Source organism: Silene latifolia, chromosome 11 (assembly GCF_048544455.1).
Source record: "Silene latifolia isolate original U9 population chromosome 11, ASM4854445v1, whole genome shotgun sequence".
NCBI classification, from domain to species: Eukaryota; Viridiplantae; Streptophyta; class Magnoliopsida; order Caryophyllales; family Caryophyllaceae; genus Silene; species Silene latifolia.
The window spans coordinates 138599590-138620874 of NC_133536.1; the positions used below are offsets into that span (position 1 = coordinate 138599590).

A 21285-nucleotide genomic window follows, 5' to 3' on the forward strand; every position below is an offset into this window, starting at 1 on the left:
ATCGAAGGAGCATTTTTCCAGATTTGATAGTCATTAAGTGACATGATGTTTATTTTTGGAGATTTTTCGTAATTTTTTTTCTTTTGGTAGAGGTAGAAATGAGAGGGCTACACTCGGAATAAGTGGAGGAAATGTGCGGGATTTAGTAAAATAGCGTGCGGGATTTAGCACGTCCCTATTTTTTTGGGTGCTGATTTTCGCAGTACGCATTTTACACATCTCAGTACACTATTGACAATTATACCCCTCACATTTCCTTCTTCATTTTCTCTCTCTAATTACTCTCTAATTTTACACATCCATTTTCCTTCAATATTATTACACATCCATTGTCCTTTAACTTCGCCGGCCTAGTATGTTCGTCGACCTCCTTAAAAATTTTCAATTATAAACGATCATTCGAATGAAGATGAGATTAAAGTTTTAACAAGAGAGAAAAATTTAGTGCAAAAAGTACTATAACGAGTAAAAATCGTACTGCGAAAATAAATTGCGTTTTTTTTTTAATAAATGGAAAGAAATTTTGTAGACACCTTGGGTGAAAGGCAGATTTGACACACCCAAATGAAGATCCGGTAGACTGACTGTACTCCACCTCTTTTTGTGTCTATGATCAACAACCCTCCGTTGTAATTGTAAAGAAAATTGTTCGCTTTCAATTCAACAACGTATTCTCATTCTACTATTAATCTACTCCCTATTTTATTTTATTTTTCCTGGTTTCACACTTAATACTCCAACCAACAACACAAACCCATTAAACAAATTTGTTGTAATGACATTTTGAGGCGCTACCCTTTGATTTTTCTCCGGTAATATTCTTCTCTCTTATTCCCATTATTAATTAATGTTGCTGCTGCATTAATCTTGTACTCGTATATTTAATTAATGGCGTTGTTTGAATTTGGAAACATTTTTAAGTTTGTGATTGATTTATATTTGGTGTATGATCTAATCTGAATCGGGTATTCATTCACATCCAAACCCATATTTAGATCGGCCTGAAACAGAATATTGATCTGCCATCCTCGTCTTTTGTCTGTCTATTGTTTTAACAGCAAGTAAGCTTGCCACGGATATGCCCGTTACAAATGAGAGAGAATTTGTGTTGTTTTAATTGTATTCTGACAGCTACAATCCTTTGTGCTGAATCTTGTCTTGTTTATGAATTCAGGCCAATAATGAAACGCTTTGTGTACTTCAATGACGATGATTCTTCTCGAGATCTTTATTGTCACAATCGTATATCCAACCGCAAATATACTCTACTCAACTTCCTTCCTAAGAACTTATGGGAACAGTTCAGGTGCTCTAAACTTTACAATTTGGAACTTTGAAGTGAAATTTAAACATTTATTAGTGTTGGTTGTGAATAGTTGCTGATATGTCTCATATCCGCTTTTTTCAGCCGCTTTATGAACCAGTACTTTCTATTGATTGCTTGTCTTCAGCTATGGCCACTCATCACCCCTGTAAATCCTGCCAGCACTTGGGGCCCATTAATATTCATTTTTGCCGTTTCTGCCACCAAAGAAGCATGGGATGATTACAATCGTTATCTTTCTGATAAGAATGCAAATGAAAAACAAGTTTGGGTTGTCAAGCATGGCACTAGAAAACACGTACGCTTTTCTTCATTGCTCTTCGAGACCCTATCTAACACTAAGAAAGTGTATCTTAATTACTCGTATTAATTCTTTTTTAATGTCACGCAGTTATAACTCACATGTGGTGTTGATTTTTTATTTATTTCAGATTGAAGCACAAGATATTTGTGTTGGAAACATTGTGTGGCTCCGTGAGAACGATGAAGTTCCCTGCGACCTTGTTTTACTTGGTACTTCTGATTCACAAGGGGTTTGTTATGTAGAGGTGATTCATCATCATTATGAGCCCATTTGAATTTTGGTTAGATTAACCGGCTGCGCCAGCCAATGTAGATAACTAGGGAAAATAAGAAAGTGGTCGAATGAAACAATGTGTAGTTATGATTTTTATTCTTCCACATGGCCTATTGGAAATTACACACTAATACATCTGAAGTACAGTCATGTCGCTTTCTTTCTTAAAGTATACATCCATTAAGTTTAAGCTTAATGTTATTGTAACACTTGGTAAATTCTTAGGCGAGGGAACATGGTTTTAAGAAAGCTGGATATAGAGTACTACCTATTGATTAATAACTTGATATGCTATCTTAGACTTCTGATCTCCCCTGTTATGGACACTTTTTTCTCTCTCTCTAACCAAGTGTTCCGCCCGCTTGGTTCAAGGACAATGGACATGTTTAAAACAATCTTCAAAGACAGCTTTGGAAGGAGTTGGGAATCACAGAATTGAGTCATGGCGTGTTTGACACTTGGATCCATACTCGTCGCCACCACCCATACTGTGTTCGATTAATGTAATTTCCCATGCATCAGAACTTGCAATTTGAACCAAAAGTCCACAAATACCCTTGAAAATACTATCTAGATGGTGTATGGGGCTCGTGGGGCCAGAGGAAAGAATTTAAAATGTTACTTGTTAGCTCCTGAACTTACCCCACAAAACATTGTGTACCCTTTTGTCCAATGTGACAACAAGCTTTAAAAGACTTGGAAACTTTGATGCCATCAATTTATTTGCAAATTTACTGATTTCTGAGTAATATTAGACTGCTGCACTGGATGGTGAAACTGATCTGAAGACAAGAGTGATTCCTTCTGCATGTATGGGTATAGATTTTGACTTACTACATAAAATAAAGGTAAGATCTTTTATTTTGTCTCTGCAACCCTTTTTTTATTAATATATGTAAAATAGTCATCTCTTAATACATGGTTTTAATAAAATACTATTTGCAGGGAGTCATTGAGTGCCCGAATCCGGATAAGGACATTATGAGATTCGATGCAAATCTGAGGTTATTTCCTCCATTTATTGACAATGATGTGTGCCCCCTAACCATTAAGAACACACTTCTCCAATCATGCTACCTAAGGAACACAGAATGGGCTTGTGGAGTTGCAGTCTATACAGGTTAGTCTTGTTTCATGTTTTCCAATCTGCTTCAATTATGTAGCTTCTGTGTTTTTTTAAAGCATAGTATAGTTGTCTATTCAAATGAAGTTTTGAGGGTCCCAAAAGCCGCTTGGAATTGATAATGGTCTGGAAGAATCAGTCTCAAATATGCTTTGAGAACACTGTATTTGTTGTGGCTGCGATAATTTCAATCCATTATAGCCTTATCGCCCTTATGGTACACAGCTCATTTAAGGAACTTTGAAATGCACCATTCCTGCTGACGAATTCATGTCTAACTCTTTCAAATGTGAAGGCAAATCAAAATCTATATGCCTGTGGCATCCCGTCACCCCCAGAAACATATTGTATATGTGACCAAATCCCTACATTTTTAAAGAGACTTTGACTAAGGTGATTGAAATTATCTAGTCTCCCTAGGTTTGTGCGTAAGAAGCCTTTGACTTGCTGAGATCCTTTGGTTGCTAGAATGATTTGATATGGGTTAAATCAGTCTGCTGGGAAAGCCTTTATACCCAGGAAAATTTGAGCATGTCTCACATTTGGTGTCAACTACTTTAGTTCTGCTTTTTTCAAAGCATTGAAAGAAAACTGAGTGAAAATTTTGTCCTGTTTGTTGTCCTTCCTTCTTCTGACCCCTCCAAACTCTTGTATTAATTTTCCTTGTCATAGGCAATGAAACCAAGCTTGGAATGAGCCGGGGAATCCCGGAGCCCAAGTTAACTGCTGTTGATGCAATGATTGACAAGTTGACTGGAGCAATATTTGTTTTTCAGATTGTGGTTGTTACTGTTCTCGGTGTGGCTGGAAATGTGTGGAAGGATACTGAAGCAAGAAAGGTTTGTCTCTGATTTTAGGTCAAGAATGTTCTAGTGGAATGGTTTCATTTCATATGCAAACAGGGTATTCCTGATCTGCAATCTTAATTCTTTCACCCTTTCCAAGGTGTAATTATTTTAGAAATATTGTGCACTGGACTGCTAGAATCAATTAATAGAACGAAAAAGAAAGACAAAATAAATATATTAGTGAATGCCAGTAACGGAATTGATATAAAATGTGGAGGATAAAAACTAGTATAAAATTAGGATGTATAAATAAGAGAGTTATGGAGAACTTCCTGAAAGAGAGCCGGTGAGATATTATAATGCGACAAATAAGTGAAAAGAAAAAGAAATAATGGAAAAATGGAATATTTTTTATAGAAGTGTAATAAAGAAGAGGTGTAAGTAAAAAGAAAAAAAGGCTTGAAAAACTCACAAGAAAATGGTATAAGGATCAGATAGTAAAGACAAAGAGGGACCATATTCTTTCATAAATGTGAATTCTTTCCCTTGAAAAAAATGAGTTTTGCTACCTTATTGTTATAAGTAGCGGGATTCTGCTCATAGCTTTAGTTTCGTATGAAGTTTTAGACACTCTGTTGCCTATAGTATGGATGTTCTAATCAAAGCTGTGATTTAGTTAACCGTGGATAGTTATTTTGCACCGTTGTGGATTAAGTACAAATGTGATAGTTGGTGCGTTGCCAGTTGGCCTGCTTCCTTCACTTGGTCTAATGTTTGTCTTTTTGCTGTCAGCAATGGTATGTTTTATATCCTGAGGAGGGCCCATGGTATGAACTGCTGATCATTCCTCTTCGGTTTGAGCTATTATGTTCGATTATGATACCAATTTCAATAAAGGTGAACGGTTGCATCTATCCTTGTCAAATCTAGAAATATCAGTATATCTTTCTTGGGTACTGACTGGTCGTAGCTCATTAGCTGTGGCCAGCCATTGTCATTTCTAGTTAGAAGGAATTCACTGAAGATAGTGCCTAGTGGTCTACGTGATTATTGACATTATCTATCAATCACAAGCTTGGTTATACATTCAATTCTATGATACATGCTTATGTTCTTTTCGTGTGATGAATTAATAATATGCGGTATCTCTTAATCCTCATTTTTATAGGCTGACCTGTATGCCACTGTATTTCATTAAATGATGCTTGTAAAAAATAATGACGCCGTCTTATATTTTTACTGATCCACGACTTTCTGGAGTGGGATTTATTTGAACTTACCAAGTAAAGCTGTGCCATTGCTTTGTTTTTCTAGAATAGTTGGGTCTAGCGCTTGCTTTACTGGACGGGCGCTAATGTACATGGTCTTACTACAAAATATGGCTGTGAGCATTAACTCAGAAACATAGCTAACTAAAGTCATCAAAAATATCAATATTTCATATTCTAGACCACACCTTGATGCATCAAATGTTATGCCATGTACTTACAAATTCTTACCTTTGCTTTTGCTTTTGTGTATCTCAATTATGACAGGTATCTCTTGATCTTGTGAAGAGTTTGTATGCCAAGTTTATTGACTGGGATCTTGAAATGTTTGACCCGGAAACAGGCGTTCCATCTCATGCAACAAAGTAAGACATGATTAATTGCATATCTGCTTTTCCTAGGTGTTAGGAATATGGAAGAATCTTATTCTGATATCTCTCTGCAGCACAGCAATAAGTGAGGACCTAGGACAAGTTGAATATATTTTGACTGACAAAACTGGTACCTTAACTGAGAACAAAATGATCTTTAAAAGGTGCTGCATTGGTGGAATTTTCTATGGCAACGAGAGTGGGGATGCGTTGAAAGGTGAGATTTGGCTATGAAAATTGTCATGTTGTTTCAGTCATACTTTTGACACTTCTATTGGCTGCATGTCATGTATTCGATCTTTCGCTATAGCATGACATTTGACACTTCAGTTTACTCCACAAACATGAAACTTTTTCATAAAATAGCCGCGTCCAACACTCAACACCATGTTGCGACTGATATTGCAAGCCGACTCAAAGTAAGATAGGTTTAGTTCTATATTAAAAGCAAAAAAAGAGCCAGGGGACTTGGTATTAGGAAGAAACAAAGTTTGCTTAGAATAATAGCCTCATCACTCCACACAGCATGATTGGACCATCACCACCACCAGACTCAACCCACAGGCAAAGTTACTGACACCTTTATACTAGAAATTTGTCGAAAAGTACGTTAATGATGTTTTTTCAAAATGTTTTCGGTTGGTTGTAGATCTGAGAAATATGAATTAAAATTTACATTATTTTGTTTCGTAGTTTAAGCAAGCATTTTAGAATATACTGCTTGTGAGCCTTTAGCTTCACTGACAAAAGATCGAAAGAGATGTGTTGAGGAGGAGGTGAGGGGGTTGTAAATGGAGGTTAAAAGAGGGAAAAGATAAGAGTCGGGATTAGAGAAAGTGGATGTAGCGGTTATCGGGGAGGAAATCCATTCGGTAGTCGGAGAAGAAGGCTGGTGTGTAGGTTTGGGAGGCAGTGTGGTGTGGTGGTGGTCAGCTGGTTAGAGGAGGAGAGACTAAAGGCTGGTGAAGGTAGGTGCTTAGTGTAAAGATGCATGATATACCCAAAGGCGACGACTCTGACGAGGTGCATGCGCCTCATGCATGCGTGACACCCTTTTTATTGCAGGATTTCCCAAGTTTGATTGGGCATCGTACTGTAGTGTAAATGTCATTATAATCACTACCATGTATTTTTAATATCAATTAGGACCAATAACACAACAAAAAGTTGAAACCGTAAGTCCATAAGTCTGGAACTTTAAAGAATCATACAGCAAACAACTTAAATTATAGGAAAATGAGAGGAGAAGTCAAAACAGAAGAGATAAGAAGAAAAACAGAGACAGGAAGTAAAAGGAGATAAGATGAGAAGAGAAAATGAGAAAAACAGAGAAGCCTCCCGCTTTTGCCGATTTGCAAAATTTTCATATGATTTTGAACACGCTTTTTCTTTGTTTGAGGTTTCTAACATTTCTTACATGTACATTCATTGTCAGATACTGCTCTCCTTGATGCTATTACCAGTGGCTCTCCAGATATTATTAGATTTGTCACTGTTATGGCTATTTGTAATACTGTTATACCAACACAAAGGTAATCTCTTTGCCGTACTGTTCCCAGCTTCAACAATTTTCTTTTGTTTAAATTAGTTGACAGTTGAAATTGGAGTTCAATTTTAGTTGATATAGTATCCTATTGTTCATTCTCCAGTAAAAGTGGAGACATTGTGTACAAGGCTCAATCTCAGGATGAGGAGGCCTTAGTTCAAGCAGCTGCTTCCCTGCATATGGTTCTTGTCAAGAAGACTGGGAATGTTCTTGGTACGGAATTGTGTCTGACCTAAGTGTTTGAGCACATGTTATGCATTCCGGCAAATTCTGTACTGTTTTGGGTGTAATAATGTGTTTTTTGTGTGTGTGTAGAAACCAATTTAAATAGTTCAGTGAGACAATATGAACTTCTAGATATACTGGAGTTCACTTCTGATCGGAAGAGAATGTCAGTAGTTGTGAGAGATTTGCAAGATGGAAAGATTATTCTGCTGTCAAAAGGAGCAGATGAAGCTATTTTGCCTTGTGCTAGTGCTGGTAAAGCATCTTCCTAATTTTAATGTCTTTACTTCTGCTAGAAATTTTGACTCTCCATGTGCTTTAATCATCTGTTGTGCTGTTCCTACCCGTTTAGGATTTTGGTCTTTTTCATGTGAGAATCCAGACCATTCGGTTAAGATCCTTTTGTGCAGTATTTAAAATTTATATACTGGTGAATTATCTCAGAGACCGAACAGAATAGATGCACTACAATGTCGAAACTAATGCCCTGTTCTTTTCAACAGTTCTTTTATTTTATTCCAATTTAGTTCAGTTCTGTTGAGATAATTGTACCCTATTCTGCTTTTAGTTTTCTCATTTATTTGTTTACCTAAAAGATGATGAAAGCTATTTGCATCTATTTTGAATGTAGATATAACTAGGAAGCTGTCAACTTATTTAGCTTTTGTGTTACCACCTTATATTTAGGGTGATGAGTTATATATTTGCCCACTAACCGCATGTCCACGAGGCAATGTAGTAGCGAGGTCGAACACAAGGATTATGGAATGGTCCACAAATCGATCTAAATCCTTAGTTTAGTTGACTAAGAAAGCTGATTTATTCTTCGAGTTTAAACTAGCTAAAACCCAAAAAAAATTAACTATTAAAGAACTTAATTTAACAAAGGAAACAAGTTAGGATTGAAGAAATACGATACGAGGGGAGTGGGGACTAGGCTAGATATCAGGATCGTGCATCGAGATGGAATATCAGGAAATGCAAACAAATAGGAGGGTTGGCCTTGATGTTTTTCCACAATTATTTATTTTAGAGAAAATTGTTGATTACAGCCTTTTATAAACCACTTTTTTAAAATTACAGCCTTGTATAATTTTTTTGAAAATTACATCCAAAATTTTACTTTTTTTCTAAAATTGCACCACAATCATGTTTCCGGTGAAATTTGTTAAAATGTGACCGAAATGCCCTTGTTTAATTGTTTGCCTACTTACCCAGATGATATCAATTTACCACTCATTTCTTTCACTTATTACCTCTCATTTAACCTAAACCTCATCTAAACCCTCCCATCTTCCTCAACATTTATCTCTAAAATTATCCCCAAATTACTCCCTAATTTGTACTGTAATTCATTCCTCTACTGTGATTCATTCTCCATTGTCAAAATAAGGCTTCAGAGTAAGGATTCATACACCTTTTTTTACTTTAATTTTATCTTCAATTTGTTGTTGTTAGTGTCACTGCAAATTTCTGTTTTTTCCCCAATTTGTTGTTTTTCAATTGATTGAATCAAATTTTAGGGTTTGGTCAAATTCCCCAAATCAGGTTTTGATCTTAAATTCCTTTTTTTTACTGCATGTGAATGTGTTAGATATTAAGGGTGTTGATTATTTGGTCATATCTGATCACTTAATTACTCTATTTACTAGTATGAATTTGTAGGGGCTTCCTACTTTGATGAACCCTAATTAATTTCAATTTGGGGAAAATTGATTTAGAAGGTATAAAAAAAGATGAAGAATGTAAATAAGGTAGAATTAAATTTCGTATAAAATGGAAATAGGGTAGAATTCAATTTCGTATAAAAGAGAGCAAATGGAAATAGGGTTGAATTGAATTAGAATGATTAGGAATATTGTTGAACTCTGATGAGGAATTAGAGAGATGAAGAAGTTGTCAAAATCTGATGAAGGAGATGAAGATTAAGGGAATATAATGGAGGAAGGTAAGGGCATTTTGGTTATAAAAGATGAACTTAAGTGACAAAAATTCAAGTTGGAGTCAATTGTTCACCGGAGTTAAAGTTTTGGCTGTAATTTCTCGTCAGAAGTAAAATTTTGGATGTAATATCAAAAAAAATTATATAAGGCTGTAATTTTCAAAAAGTGGTTTATAAAAGGCTGTAATCAACAATTTTCTCTTTATTTTATTTCAATTTAGTTAAATTTTGTCGAGACAATGTACCCTATTCTGCTTTTAGTTTACTCATTTATCTTGTTTAGTGAAGATAATGAAAGCTACTTGCATCTATTTTGAATGTAGATATGACTAGGAAGCTTTGTCATCTAATTATATGTTTACTTATTTGGATTTTTTTGTTTGATTCTACCTTATTCCAAGTTTTGAGTACTTTTTTTGGTACAAAAAACTTTGTGAATTCTTGGTATATAGATTTTGCTAACGAAGAAGCTTCTAACGACACCCAATACCCCTTCTTTTTCCAAATTTTTTTACGAATATGCTTTTTGGAAATAGAGGTGCTTTTTTTTTGGAACTGCCTTCAAAATTAATTTGTAGTATTATTTCTAATGCCAAGGGTTACGATTGATTAACTAATTTTCCCAATTTAAGGTAGGTTCAATAGAACCATATAAACTAACACCCAGGGGCGGATCTACACCTAGGGCTGTGTGGGCTCAAGCCCAATGTGAAATTTGATAAATAAGTTTTAGTTATAGGTCTAAACATTATGCCCTAGTAGCACGAGTGGATGAATTTGATGTTAGAAATTTGTTAGAATCAGAATGTCGCGAGATCAAATCTCCACTTAAACAGATTTTTCCCCAAATATTTTTATTGCTGTTTACAACTACCACTATTTATGTACTCCTTGATTGTTTACGATTGCCACTATATAAGTACTCCGTATTTTGTACGCCCTTCGTATGAGTATTCAAATATTTGACGGAGTTGGTTTGCTAGATTCTAATAGAATGGCTCATGATTTTATAGCCATGGTTCAATACTTACTATAAACGTGCTGTTTTCGCAAAATTTCTAACTTTTTTCCCTCTTTTCTTATTCCGTACAATTTCTCCGGTTTTTATACTCTCACATTTTTTTTATTAGTAAGTATATTTTTTTTTAGCCCACCATATATTTGATTCCTGGATCCGCCCCTGCTAACACCTAAAACTCCCGTTAATAGAAAAACGAAACCTCGGGCCATATACTGAATAAATTTAATAGCGGAGTAGAGGCGTTTCTTTCCACCCCACATGGAGTAAAGTAGATAAAGATGAATTAATTCTACATCCTACATTGTGAAAAAAAGTAAACGTCTGTTTTGAATGTAGATATAACAAGGAAGCTTTGCCAACTAATTATATCTTACTTATTTGGATCTTTTGTCGGATACTACCTAGTATTTAGGGGTGATGAGTTATAAATTTACCCAGTAACCGCAGGCCCACGAGGTGTTGTAGCAGCGGGGTCGAACACAAGGATGAGGGAATTGGACTACAAATCGATCTAAATACTCAGTTTAGATGAATAAGAAAGCTAATTTGTTCGTTGCGTTTAAACTAGCTAAAACAAAATAAAAATAAAAATAAGCTATTAAAGAACTAATTTAACAAAAGAAACAAGATAGGATTGGAGAAATATGATAAGAGGGGACTAGGCTAGATCGGAAGATCGTGCATCGAGATGGAATATCAGGAAATGCAAGCAAATAGGAGGGTCGGCAAATGTACAGGGGATAAAAGGGGTGACCAACTTCCTTTTAGACAATGATTCATCAAGACCCAACTAGAAATTAGCTGGTGTTTTCTGCTACTAACCTCTTAGTCTCAAACTAAGAGGTTTATCTTAAGTCAAATCACTGAATTGGCCAAAAATAAATTTTCAAAAAACAAATACCCACAACGATGATAGTTACACCTTAAATCCTTCAACGCATAGCACCCAAATCGGTTACTAACCCAAAGTTCCTCTCTCAAATGAATACTCCCATGTGCAAAAAGTCATTAAAGGGGTCGTCACATATGCAAAAGGAGAGTAAGAAGATTAAGCTATCATGAGTAATTTTATCCGGAAAGAAACGCTTAGTTACAGCAAGTGAAAACAGAGCAGTAACTCTAAACCTTAAAAGCGTTATTCAAATTGGGATTGATGTGTTGAAGTAATGTCATCAAAAAACAATGTTTCATTTTTGTCCAATTCACCACTAAATAACCGAAGGATCTATCTTCCAAACTTCGCTATCCCATTCGTTTTTCATCAATTTCATCTTTAGTCTTGCCAGAGTTAATCCAATTCATTCTGGAAAAAAGGCAAGGATAAGTTTTGCAATGACTAAAGTCACTAAACTCAAGGAAACTCGACCAAAAGATGATAATTGTAATTCTTTGTCATGAATGCACACTGCACAGTCGCACAACACCAGCTAGTCAAACATCTCTGTTGGGTTTCTGTTTTCCTTGGGTACAGCCCAAGACAAAAGAAAAGTTGTTGGTGAAGCCTTATATTTCCAAATTCGAAGTAACTGGGAAGTCATGAGAAGCATGGCTTTTTCAGAAGACTGCATAAATTTTAAGACATAAAATTTCGCCTTTTATCAGTTTTCATGCACCAAGTCATCTCCATCTTTGATTGCAGAAATTAACTCCAATTCTCTAAAATCTTTGGCTTTTTATATTTTATGTAACCAGGTCAGCGTATGAGGACATTTACTGAAGCTGTTGAACATTATGCTCAGTTGGGACTGCGGACATTATGCTTGGCATGGCGTGAGCTGAAGCAGGATGAGTATCTTGAATGGTCTTCCATGTTTAAGGAGGCTAATAGCACTTTGGTTGATAGGGAGGTGAACTCAACATCTCACCTAACTTGTGTTGTTTACTTGTTAGGTTGTTGTCGTGTATTCTTATATTATGTTTTACTAAATTGCAGTGGCGCATAGCTGAAGTGTGTCAGAAGATAGAACACGACTTTGAAATTCTTGGGGTGTCCGCAATAGAAGACCATTTGCAGGTTTACATTCCAGTTTAAATTTCTGTAAAAAGTTTGTTTGCAAACTCATATTGCCTGCTGTATTGTGATTGTGGTTTGTCTAATGTAGCATTACATATGGTTTCTCATCAGTAAGTTATCACTAGCATTCACTATCGTTGTCCCAGACTCCCAATGCCTCTTTGTAGATAAAATCACTCATGAGAGCTGAAGAGCTCAAGCATCTTACTCTCCTTTTGTGGGGTGCACCCCTTCTGGTATCTTTTTGTGTGTAGGTAACACCCTTTTGGGGTTCTTATTTTGATATACTATTTTACTTACCATAAATATATGCCTAAAAAGAGGTTCCCACTCAAATTGAGGCAAGGATGTTCAAACTTGTGCTACCGTTCCCTTGCAATGACACATAAGGTTGTTTCCAAGTGACTCGTTGACAAAAATGGTACGACCATTGACTATTTCATGAAAAAAGCACATTGGTTCTTGCAAGCCATTTTAAGTTAGTTCAAACTTCAAAGTGTCCCAAAGAGGGGGTTGGTTTCTAAACTGTAATCCTTTTCCTTTTTACTTTACTGAGACAGATTTGGTATCTAATAACTATTAGTTATAATAGCAAAATACTTTCTATTATAGTCAAGTTTTTGCAAATAATTACCTAATAAACTTTTTCTTTCAACTACCTCAAGCTATATTTAATTTTGGTACCAACTAACTTAGATTGGCCAAATTGTTTTAGACTTTTGACCACTTTATGGGCCGACTTCACTTTCTAAATAGGGAAACAAAATTATTCACTTCTAAAACTTGGGGGAAACCGCCTTTGTGGCAGAAATTGTCAAATAAAGTTAGTTATTTAGGTGGTACAAAGATGGATACAAACATGAGTTATTTGGTAGTTATTTTATTTTAGTTAGTTGTTTGCAAATAATTGATTATAATGGCCTGTTCTATGCAATTTTTCCTCATTATAAACTTACTCATATGATCCAACAACTAAACAACATAACCGGGTTTGGGGGGGGGTGGGGGGGGGGGGGGGGGGGGGAATGTACTCAGCCTTGCCCTTGGGATAGCAACATAAAGATGGTATTTCCGAATGACCCAAGATGAAAATTGCGTCGAGAACTGCATCGAAGGACGGGTACTTCACACTGTAAAGAAGTGCACTCACTTTAGCCATTTTGATTTATTCCATCATAATCCAGAACCAAAGAATAATGAGTTTTTAGCTCCCATAGGCTGTAAGATATGTTTGGTAGAGTGTAATCACCATTTCAAAATAATGGGAATCCCTCTCATTGAGACAAAATGGAATGAAGGGCAGAAAGAGAAGGGTAGCTAGAGCGGGAATAGGGGATCTGGTAATTGTTATATAAAGGGAACCTAGTTGTAAATAACTTTGATTACTTTTGGCAGTGGTCAGTTAGTTAAGTCATAGTATCATCTGTGTATTCTGGGTTAGTGAATGATGTGCAGCCGTTTTGCAGGAAGGGGTGCCAGAAACCATCGAGGCACTCAGAAAAGCTGGCATAAATTTTTGGATGCTAACTGGAGATAAGCAGGATACTGCTATTCAAATTGCCCTTTCTTGCAATTTCATTAGCCCTGGTACATGAATCCATTTATTTGCTGGCTGCCTTGAGTGGCTTCTATACTTACCTATGTTTTTGAATTGTTTGCCTATTTATCTATCTTGAGACCTGAGAGTATGAAGAAGTCTAGAAGAGTATCATATTCAGCCAGATGTGTACAACCTATTAAGTACTAAGTGTGTAAATAATAAACTGATGTGTAAGAAAAAGAACTAAAATCTACTAAGGCCCCGTTCTTTTTGGTCTGAAACTATCTGAACTTAACTTAAACTTATAGGACCGGACCTGACCTGACCTGACCTGACCTTATCGGACCTTACATGAACTGACCTAAAGTGAAGAACAAAAAAACTGAACTGAAAGTAGCTTAATTAAGAAGACTTGACCGGAACTTATAGGACCTGATTGGTCCTGAAATTAAGTCCAAAAGAACAGGACCTAAGTGGTAATAAGAAGGTTGTCGAGTAAGCAAACAATGATGGATTATTATGCTCCAAAATTTAGTTATGTTTGTTTCCTATTATTAAGTTAGGTGGAGTAACTTACTTGTAAATCACTAGTGCACAACGTGATATGTGGTGAGGGTGTTATGCATCGTGGTTTAGTGGGATTATTAGTGTTCCATGTATGCCTATATTAGGCCTATATAATTTGATTATTAATTGAGTTAGTTTACAAGCAAAACTTCTCCATATGTTTCACTTTCCTTTCGCATCTTTTTGTCTATCAAACAAAACATCGTTTATGTACCTTGTTTGGTCTTGTTGCTAAGTTCAGTTATCAATTTATCATCAGATAAATAGGCATCAGTAAAGTACTTATTTAAGGAAACTTTTATCGTCATTAGCAAAAAATGCATGTGGCCACATTTCCCATGTGTGGAAGCACGTGGGTCGTTTATTACAGTTAATTTTTTATCATCTCTGAGTTTTTATCTATTTATTTCGTGTAAGGCTAATATTTTAATGTTTCAAATTTGAGAAAGACTAGTTTGTTTACTAAGTACTGAAAGGCTGAGTCTGCAACCTGCAACCTGCAACTTGCACCTGCTCCTTAAGCATGATAAAAAAAAAAATATTTCCATAAGCACTGAGAGCGCTTAACTCTCTGAATAACAATCTGTTTTATTTGGTCTTGCTTATTTTCAATTTATTTGCAAGGTTCTATCTATCTGACCCTTTTCTTTTTGTTCATATTGCTTTTGTAGTTTTGTATTATACTTGCCTCATCCTCTGCCTTCTTTATTTATTGCATAAACAGGGAGATAAAAATCAGCATCCATATAGTACATTATCTGTTTCTCATTTCCGTGCAGAACCTAAAGGTCAGCTACTGTTGATTGATGGTAAAACGGCAGATGAAGTTCGCAGAAACTTAGAGAGGGTCTTGCTTACTATGAGAATAACAACTGCAGAGCCAAAGGTAATGCCATGTATATCTTTCAATTCGTATTTGATCATGGTAACTTCCCTTTTGAAATTTAATTAAACAAATTGACATTACTTTCAAGTGCTGTTCACTATTGCCAGTTTTTTCAAATAGTTTCTAAAATTTCACATGGTAACAAAATATAGACAAGGCATATTAGTACAGTGGCACATTTGACGCTAAATTGTTCGATGCATGGGAACAATCAAACCAAAGTTGTTCCATTGAGAAACAATTATATTAACGAGCTATTTGCATAATTGGCAAACTACGTAAAGTTCCTTTGTGCTATTCATCGTTGCATGGTTCGAGGTTCGTTCCATGGACTAATTTGTAAGTACTAGATTGGAGATCGTCCCCTGCTTTAAATGGTTTAATATGCGAATTTTTGAGCCGGTGAGATAGACTGATATGGAAAAGATTAAGAAAAGAGGAAATATAACAACATCAAAGGTGTTTTCCAAAAATGATTTGGGAATGACCAACGTTAATCATCATTTGAAATGTCTAACGACATGATACATCAATTAAAAAAATGGATGAAACAGAAGGAAAGAAAATGGAAAAATGATAGTAAATAGTTCTAAAAATGAAGCTATGAAAGTCCTAAAATGTTTTAAGATGACAAAAAAAGACAACTAATAGCAACAAGGAACTGAAAAATTTTTAGAAACTAAATATACGAAATAAATGCAAATACAAAGTGTAAAGATAAATCAAATAACCTTGAAAGGAAGTTATTTAAATACTGAGAATGATAATAGAAGATAAAGGGAAAAGTTTGAATAGCCTGAATTCTGAAATAATATCCTAAATAAATAATAAAAATAATAATAATTAATAACATTAAAAAATGAATAAGAATAAAACTCCATTCACCTCTATTCTTTCTTCAAGATTAACCCCTCTCCATCACTTTATTTTCTTTGATGAAAGGAATCAAATATTATTTTCAATCATTTCTATCTGGGTTTTGCTGGGTCTTCGTCTACCTTTCACACTCTTATTCGTTCTAGGCCTCCTAGGCTCCTAATTAGGGTGTCAATTGGTCTCCATCTTAATTGATTTGTCACCATGTTATTTTCTATCGAAGCAATACTTCCCTTTATCCCCCATCACCTCATTTATTTTCTCTTGACGCATATCCACCGTCGCATATCTATCTTCGTCACATGCATCTTTTGAAAATGACAGCCTAACCCTCGGATTTACCCTTTAGTTTATGAGGCATGTCCAGATCATATACATACAACCTTGAGGCACTCTTTTGGATAATAGATCCCAGATAACAAAAAAAAAGTTTGATCCTTAAACAACCTTCTCAACAATATTGATTTCAGTTTTGGCTTACTTGCACCCCAAATATTCATACTAAATTACTAACATCTCTAGAGCCTAAATCCTATATGCTTTCTAAGTTCTAGCTCCCTTCTTCTAACTCCTTCCTTCGTCTTATCATTCAATTTAGAACATCATACACCAAAGTAGGGTTACTAGAATTGCTCAAAGTACCCTACGAATCACGAATTGTTAGGACTTAGGAGCGAATTCTATTCTGTCACTTATTGAAAATATATATAATTAATTGGTAAGGGTGTATCCATAGCAAATGAAGTAACCAGGACACCATGTGATCATCTCTGATTTCGCTTAACTTACACCCTAATTATTCATACTTACGTCTCTAGAGCCCTCGACCTTCCAAAATATGCTTTCAAAGTTCAACTTCCTTCTTCCAACTTCTTTCTTCGTCTTATCATTTAATACAGAACATCATACACCAAGGAATGTCGTCTTTTTGACGTATTTTAGTAGTGAACTTTTAGTCCGCCTATAATTATGACACAGAAAAAGGCTAAAAGAGTGCTTTCTTGCACTCGTATCATAATTGGGAACTCAACTTTTCTTATAACACGAGTTAGTAGATTTTACTAGCTCCCTCAATCATGTCTTTATAATGTTATACTCCCTCCATTTCACTCAGATGTTCCTCCTTTCCATTTCGCGTCTTTTCTCTATGATTTTCCTCTTTCTTTTTTGACACAATGTATGGCTAATATTACCACCCTCTTTAAATAAGTACCACATATTCCTCTTCCCTAAAATATTGTGCCTGAAAGTAACAAGAAGATCATAGTGAAATGGAGGAGTATGTTTTAACGATACACCATTCTTTTCTAAGGTTCACTATCGTATTTTAGTTGATACTATATCATATGCCTTCTCTAACTCAATAAAAAATCCATGTGTGTCTTTCTTCTTTTCCGAATAGTGTTCTGTTGTGTCTCTCCTCAGATAGATAAGATGGATAAGATAGATTGGTCCCATAGTCGATAACTCAGGTATAAATCCATATTGGATTTTTTAGATCATCACAATTTCCTAAGTCTTTGTTCAATAGCCTTCCTTAATTCATGATTACCAGAACAATCTTGAACATCACCTTTGTTCTTATGCAATGGTACGAGAGTACTTCTTCATGTTGATGGAGTCATGTCGCTTCTCTAAATGTTCTTGAAAAGCATGGTTACCCATTTGATTCCTTTTTGGGCGATCCTTCTGTTTTCTTTGACCCCATGTTCTTTAATGCCGTTTTGACTTTACCCCTTTAAGTTCTCTTCATAATTTCTTGATATATCATAGTCAAAAGAATGTTTAAATACCAAATATCGTGTTCCCTCTGACCTTATATAGGTTATCAAAATACAACCTCTATCTATCTTTTATCTTGATCTTGAACCAAAACCTGTGTTACTTCTCGCATACCCCTGTCTGACGCTTGGCACTTGGACATTGTATGACACACTCCAAAACATTCTCATAAAATGGCCGAGTCAGACAGTTGCGTACGACCCCGTGTTAGACCCTTCCAACCAAGTCTAAGGAACTTAGACCAAAACCTTTTGGTCAATATTAACACATTTTACTCTATCAATATTTTTTTTCTCTTTCTTTTATCTGGTCTTGCGTACAGTTTTGCTTTGTTATCTCAGAGTCTCTTTCCAGCTTCTCCAGCCCCATTGTACTCTCATAGTTCTTGATTATTCCTCAATATATAACATTCACATTTGGTCTTTATAGCTTGCTTCACCGTATCTTTCCGCCATGATTTGTTCTTAGTTGATGGCCTGTTTCCTTTAGATACTCCTAGAACTTCTTTCGCTGTGTCCTTTATGTTATTATATTGTAAGTTGAATTTCCATCCATCTCTATGCACTTGGACTAATTACTTCTAGTGACAATCAATGGCAGAAGTTTTCCGACTCTCCTAAGTTAGCCTCCACCACTTGGTTTGAGGAACAATTTGTGGTCTTCTCCTTCTCAAATGTCTCTTACCTTGAAATTAAGAACCAGTAGATTATGCACCCTCCAACTTCTATAACTTTTCCTCCAAACGTTCCTTACTAAAAATAAGTCGATCGTTCTTGCATTACCTCCACTTCTATATGTTACCAAGCTCAAACTATGATAGTTAGAACCTCATCCCCTATGGGCCCTATCACAAGCGTAATAATCATAATGTTCACTCTTTCTTGACACTTTCACTACATCGTCAATAAATTCTTTATTAGTGAAGATACCTACTCCATTTCGACCTCTCTTATTTCCTAAGTATCAAAGCTTATAAACCCAAGAAGTATTGACCCTCGCTTTTTCAGAACCTCCATCACTTTCACTGTGAATAATATTTATTGACTATTGAATAATAAATATTGCTAATGTCTTTGTTATCTTGCAATTAATTTGAATCTTTGTTAATTGAAAAGTTTAGTAATAATTCGGATACCCCGGTGATTCCGCTGCCGAGGGCATTGTAGTTGCATATTTTCTACTACACTCGGTGTTATGAAGTATAGCCCACCTTTGCCCATTTGACACCACTGGCGTGTTGCTTCTTAGACGATGACCAAGCAATCCCTGCATACTTTCTACTACACCCTAGCATATAAATACAGCGTTTCCTCTAAAGTTCTATAGAAATTCAAATTTCTCGTTCCTTCCACTACTTTGGTCAAGTAATGTCGTCTCAAAGAAGAAGTGTTGGATTGGTAATTGTTGGGTAAGAATCTCATGCCCATATGCTTGAGTGTGTGTTGGACACGAGTATGGCCTAAAGAGTCGAAATAACATAGTCAGTACACAGTACCTAAATGTGATTGATGCTTTGACATAGTTTATTGACTATTGAATAATATTCATTATTTCATTTTACCTTCATTCACTGTGTTTGTTCACTACAGGATGTGGCTTTTGTTATTGATGGTTGGGCCCTTGAAATCGCTCTTAAGTTTTACAAGAAAGCATTTTCTGAATTAGCAATACTTTCTAGGACGGCACTATGCTGTCGTGTTACTCCATCACAAAAGGCACAGGTTAGTTCTTTGTGATTCAATTTATAATATTGTCTTCTTGAGTTCTGTCACATGATATGCTAACAACTATTTTAATGTTCATGTTAGCCAACCAAAGCATTTTGGGGCTGAGACATTTTTTGGTTGATTCTATGTGGGTCACCTGGATAATGTTGTGATGCAGTGTACATAGTTCCTTGGTCATAGGCTATTAACACAGAAAATTAGCTCAAATTTAAGTCTTCAGGGAAAGGGAAGAACTATCACACTTGGAAATGTTTAAAAATTAAAAATACCCAATGTCTCATTAAAGTTCATCCTCTACATCCTGTCATCCTTCATGAATCATGACTGTTACCGTTGCGATCGACACCATATTTTTGTACCATGATGAAACAACATAGTTGCTACAAATCGCATGTTGAGAATTTGCAGTTTCTTGTATAATTTTTTTATTTTATTTTATTTTATTTTATGTTGTTAGATGTTATGACTTGATTTGTTTTCCTTGAATATACAGCTAGTGCAGCTGATAAAGTCATGTGACTATCGAACACTGGCTATCGGTGATGGGGGGAATGATGTTAGAATGATTCAACAAGCTGATATCGGTGTTGGAATTAGTGGGAGAGAAGGATTACAGGCAGCCAGAGCAGCTGATTATAGTATTGGAAGTATGGATATCAAACTTTTGCTTGTTAATTTTTTTTATATGTTTATGCGTTCATGTGATTTGGCTTCCGAAGTTTCTATTTGTTGATTTATTATTTTTGTGCACTTTGCCACTTTTGCTATGGGTTTGTTTGGGTAATAATCTTATCTTCTACGTATTAGGGAAAACTATGTGGCGCTTAATTGCCATCAAATTTTGATCTGCTGAATGTTACTGCTTCCCATCCATTCCAAACTTCCCATTCACTCTTTTGCAGTCAAACTTTTGTATATTGACCTAGATTATGTGTATTCAAATAAAAAAAATAACACTAAACATATTTACATTTGTTATAAAAAGGTCTTAGAAAATTATTATTTCAACACAGAAGATTAATTTATAAAATGGAGAAACATGATCAAAGTATCATCTCGTAGACCTTCAAATTTCCAATGGCTAGTTTGGATTGGATGGTGGGATTATAATGTTCCCCTGTTACTTTTTGGAGTGCTCTCATTTGCTCTCTATGTGCTCTCCATCCAAAAAAAATGGAGTGGAGCTTTCTATGTGCTCTTGGGGAAGAGCAAATGTGAGGGAAATTTATTTTTTTCAGTTCTTATCTATGTACGACAACACCAAAGCCTTAGTCCCAACATAGGCAATTCTTATGTATGGAAACGTTAAAAAGGTAGGACCCATGTTTAAGATGGAGGACATGTGGAATAGTTTTGTTATTGTAGGTTAGAAGTTGACTTTGGCACTCCAATGAGAGAGTATATATGAAGAGAAAAATAGCTGCTTTCCATATTTTACCATTGTACAAGCTCTAATAGTTCTCCTAGATTTGGCCATTGTAAGTCTATAACCTCAGGGAACGTCCTTTTTAATGCTCAATTTCCCAACCTTATTTAGATTGCTTCTCTCAATGAAGGCATTGTCGAGAGAGTTACTTTATGAGACAACCACCGTTACCATTGGGATTTTTTGTCCGGCTCTCTAATAATTGGGAGGAGCCCTCAATTTTATAGGCTTTTGCAGCCATCTTCTCCTGTCAATGTTGTGCTAGAAGGGGCTGACTAGTTA

At 35.6% G+C, this 21285-nt stretch overlaps 1 protein-coding gene across 2 annotated transcripts in view; it reads left to right on the top strand.

Annotated features, from left to right (window-relative positions):
* The first annotated feature begins 287 nt into the window (after window positions 1-287).
* LOC141611922 (phospholipid-transporting ATPase 2) overlaps window positions 288-21285 on the top strand; it is a 39012-nt gene continuing 18014 nt past the window's right edge. The window contains exons 1-20 of one of the 2 annotated variants that reach the window (XM_074430577.1): window positions 548-812; window positions 1175-1306; window positions 1409-1622; window positions 1756-1872; window positions 2274-2404; window positions 2657-2749; window positions 2847-3021; window positions 3697-3863; window positions 4605-4709; window positions 5348-5445; window positions 5526-5668; window positions 6887-6983; window positions 7101-7210; window positions 7313-7477; window positions 11878-12032; window positions 12119-12199; window positions 13666-13786; window positions 15086-15192; window positions 19440-19571; window positions 20071-20224. In XM_074430577.1, coding sequence (XP_074286678.1) covers window positions 2714-2749; window positions 2847-3021; window positions 3697-3863; window positions 4605-4709; window positions 5348-5445; window positions 5526-5668; window positions 6887-6983; window positions 7101-7210; window positions 7313-7477; window positions 11878-12032; window positions 12119-12199; window positions 13666-13786; window positions 15086-15192; window positions 19440-19571; window positions 20071-20224 — 1846 coding nt within the window. In that variant the 5' untranslated portion in view covers window positions 548-812; window positions 1175-1306; window positions 1409-1622; ... (1 more) ...; window positions 2274-2404; window positions 2657-2713. Of the gene's footprint in view, window positions 813-1174; window positions 1307-1408; window positions 1623-1755; window positions 1873-2273; window positions 2405-2656; window positions 2750-2846; window positions 3022-3696; window positions 3864-4604; window positions 4710-5347; window positions 5446-5525; window positions 5669-6886; window positions 6984-7100; window positions 7211-7312; window positions 7478-11877; window positions 12033-12118; window positions 12200-13665; window positions 13787-15085; window positions 15193-19439; window positions 19572-20070; window positions 20225-21285 lie in introns of both variants that reach the window. The other variant, XM_074430576.1, reaches the window with a different exon arrangement.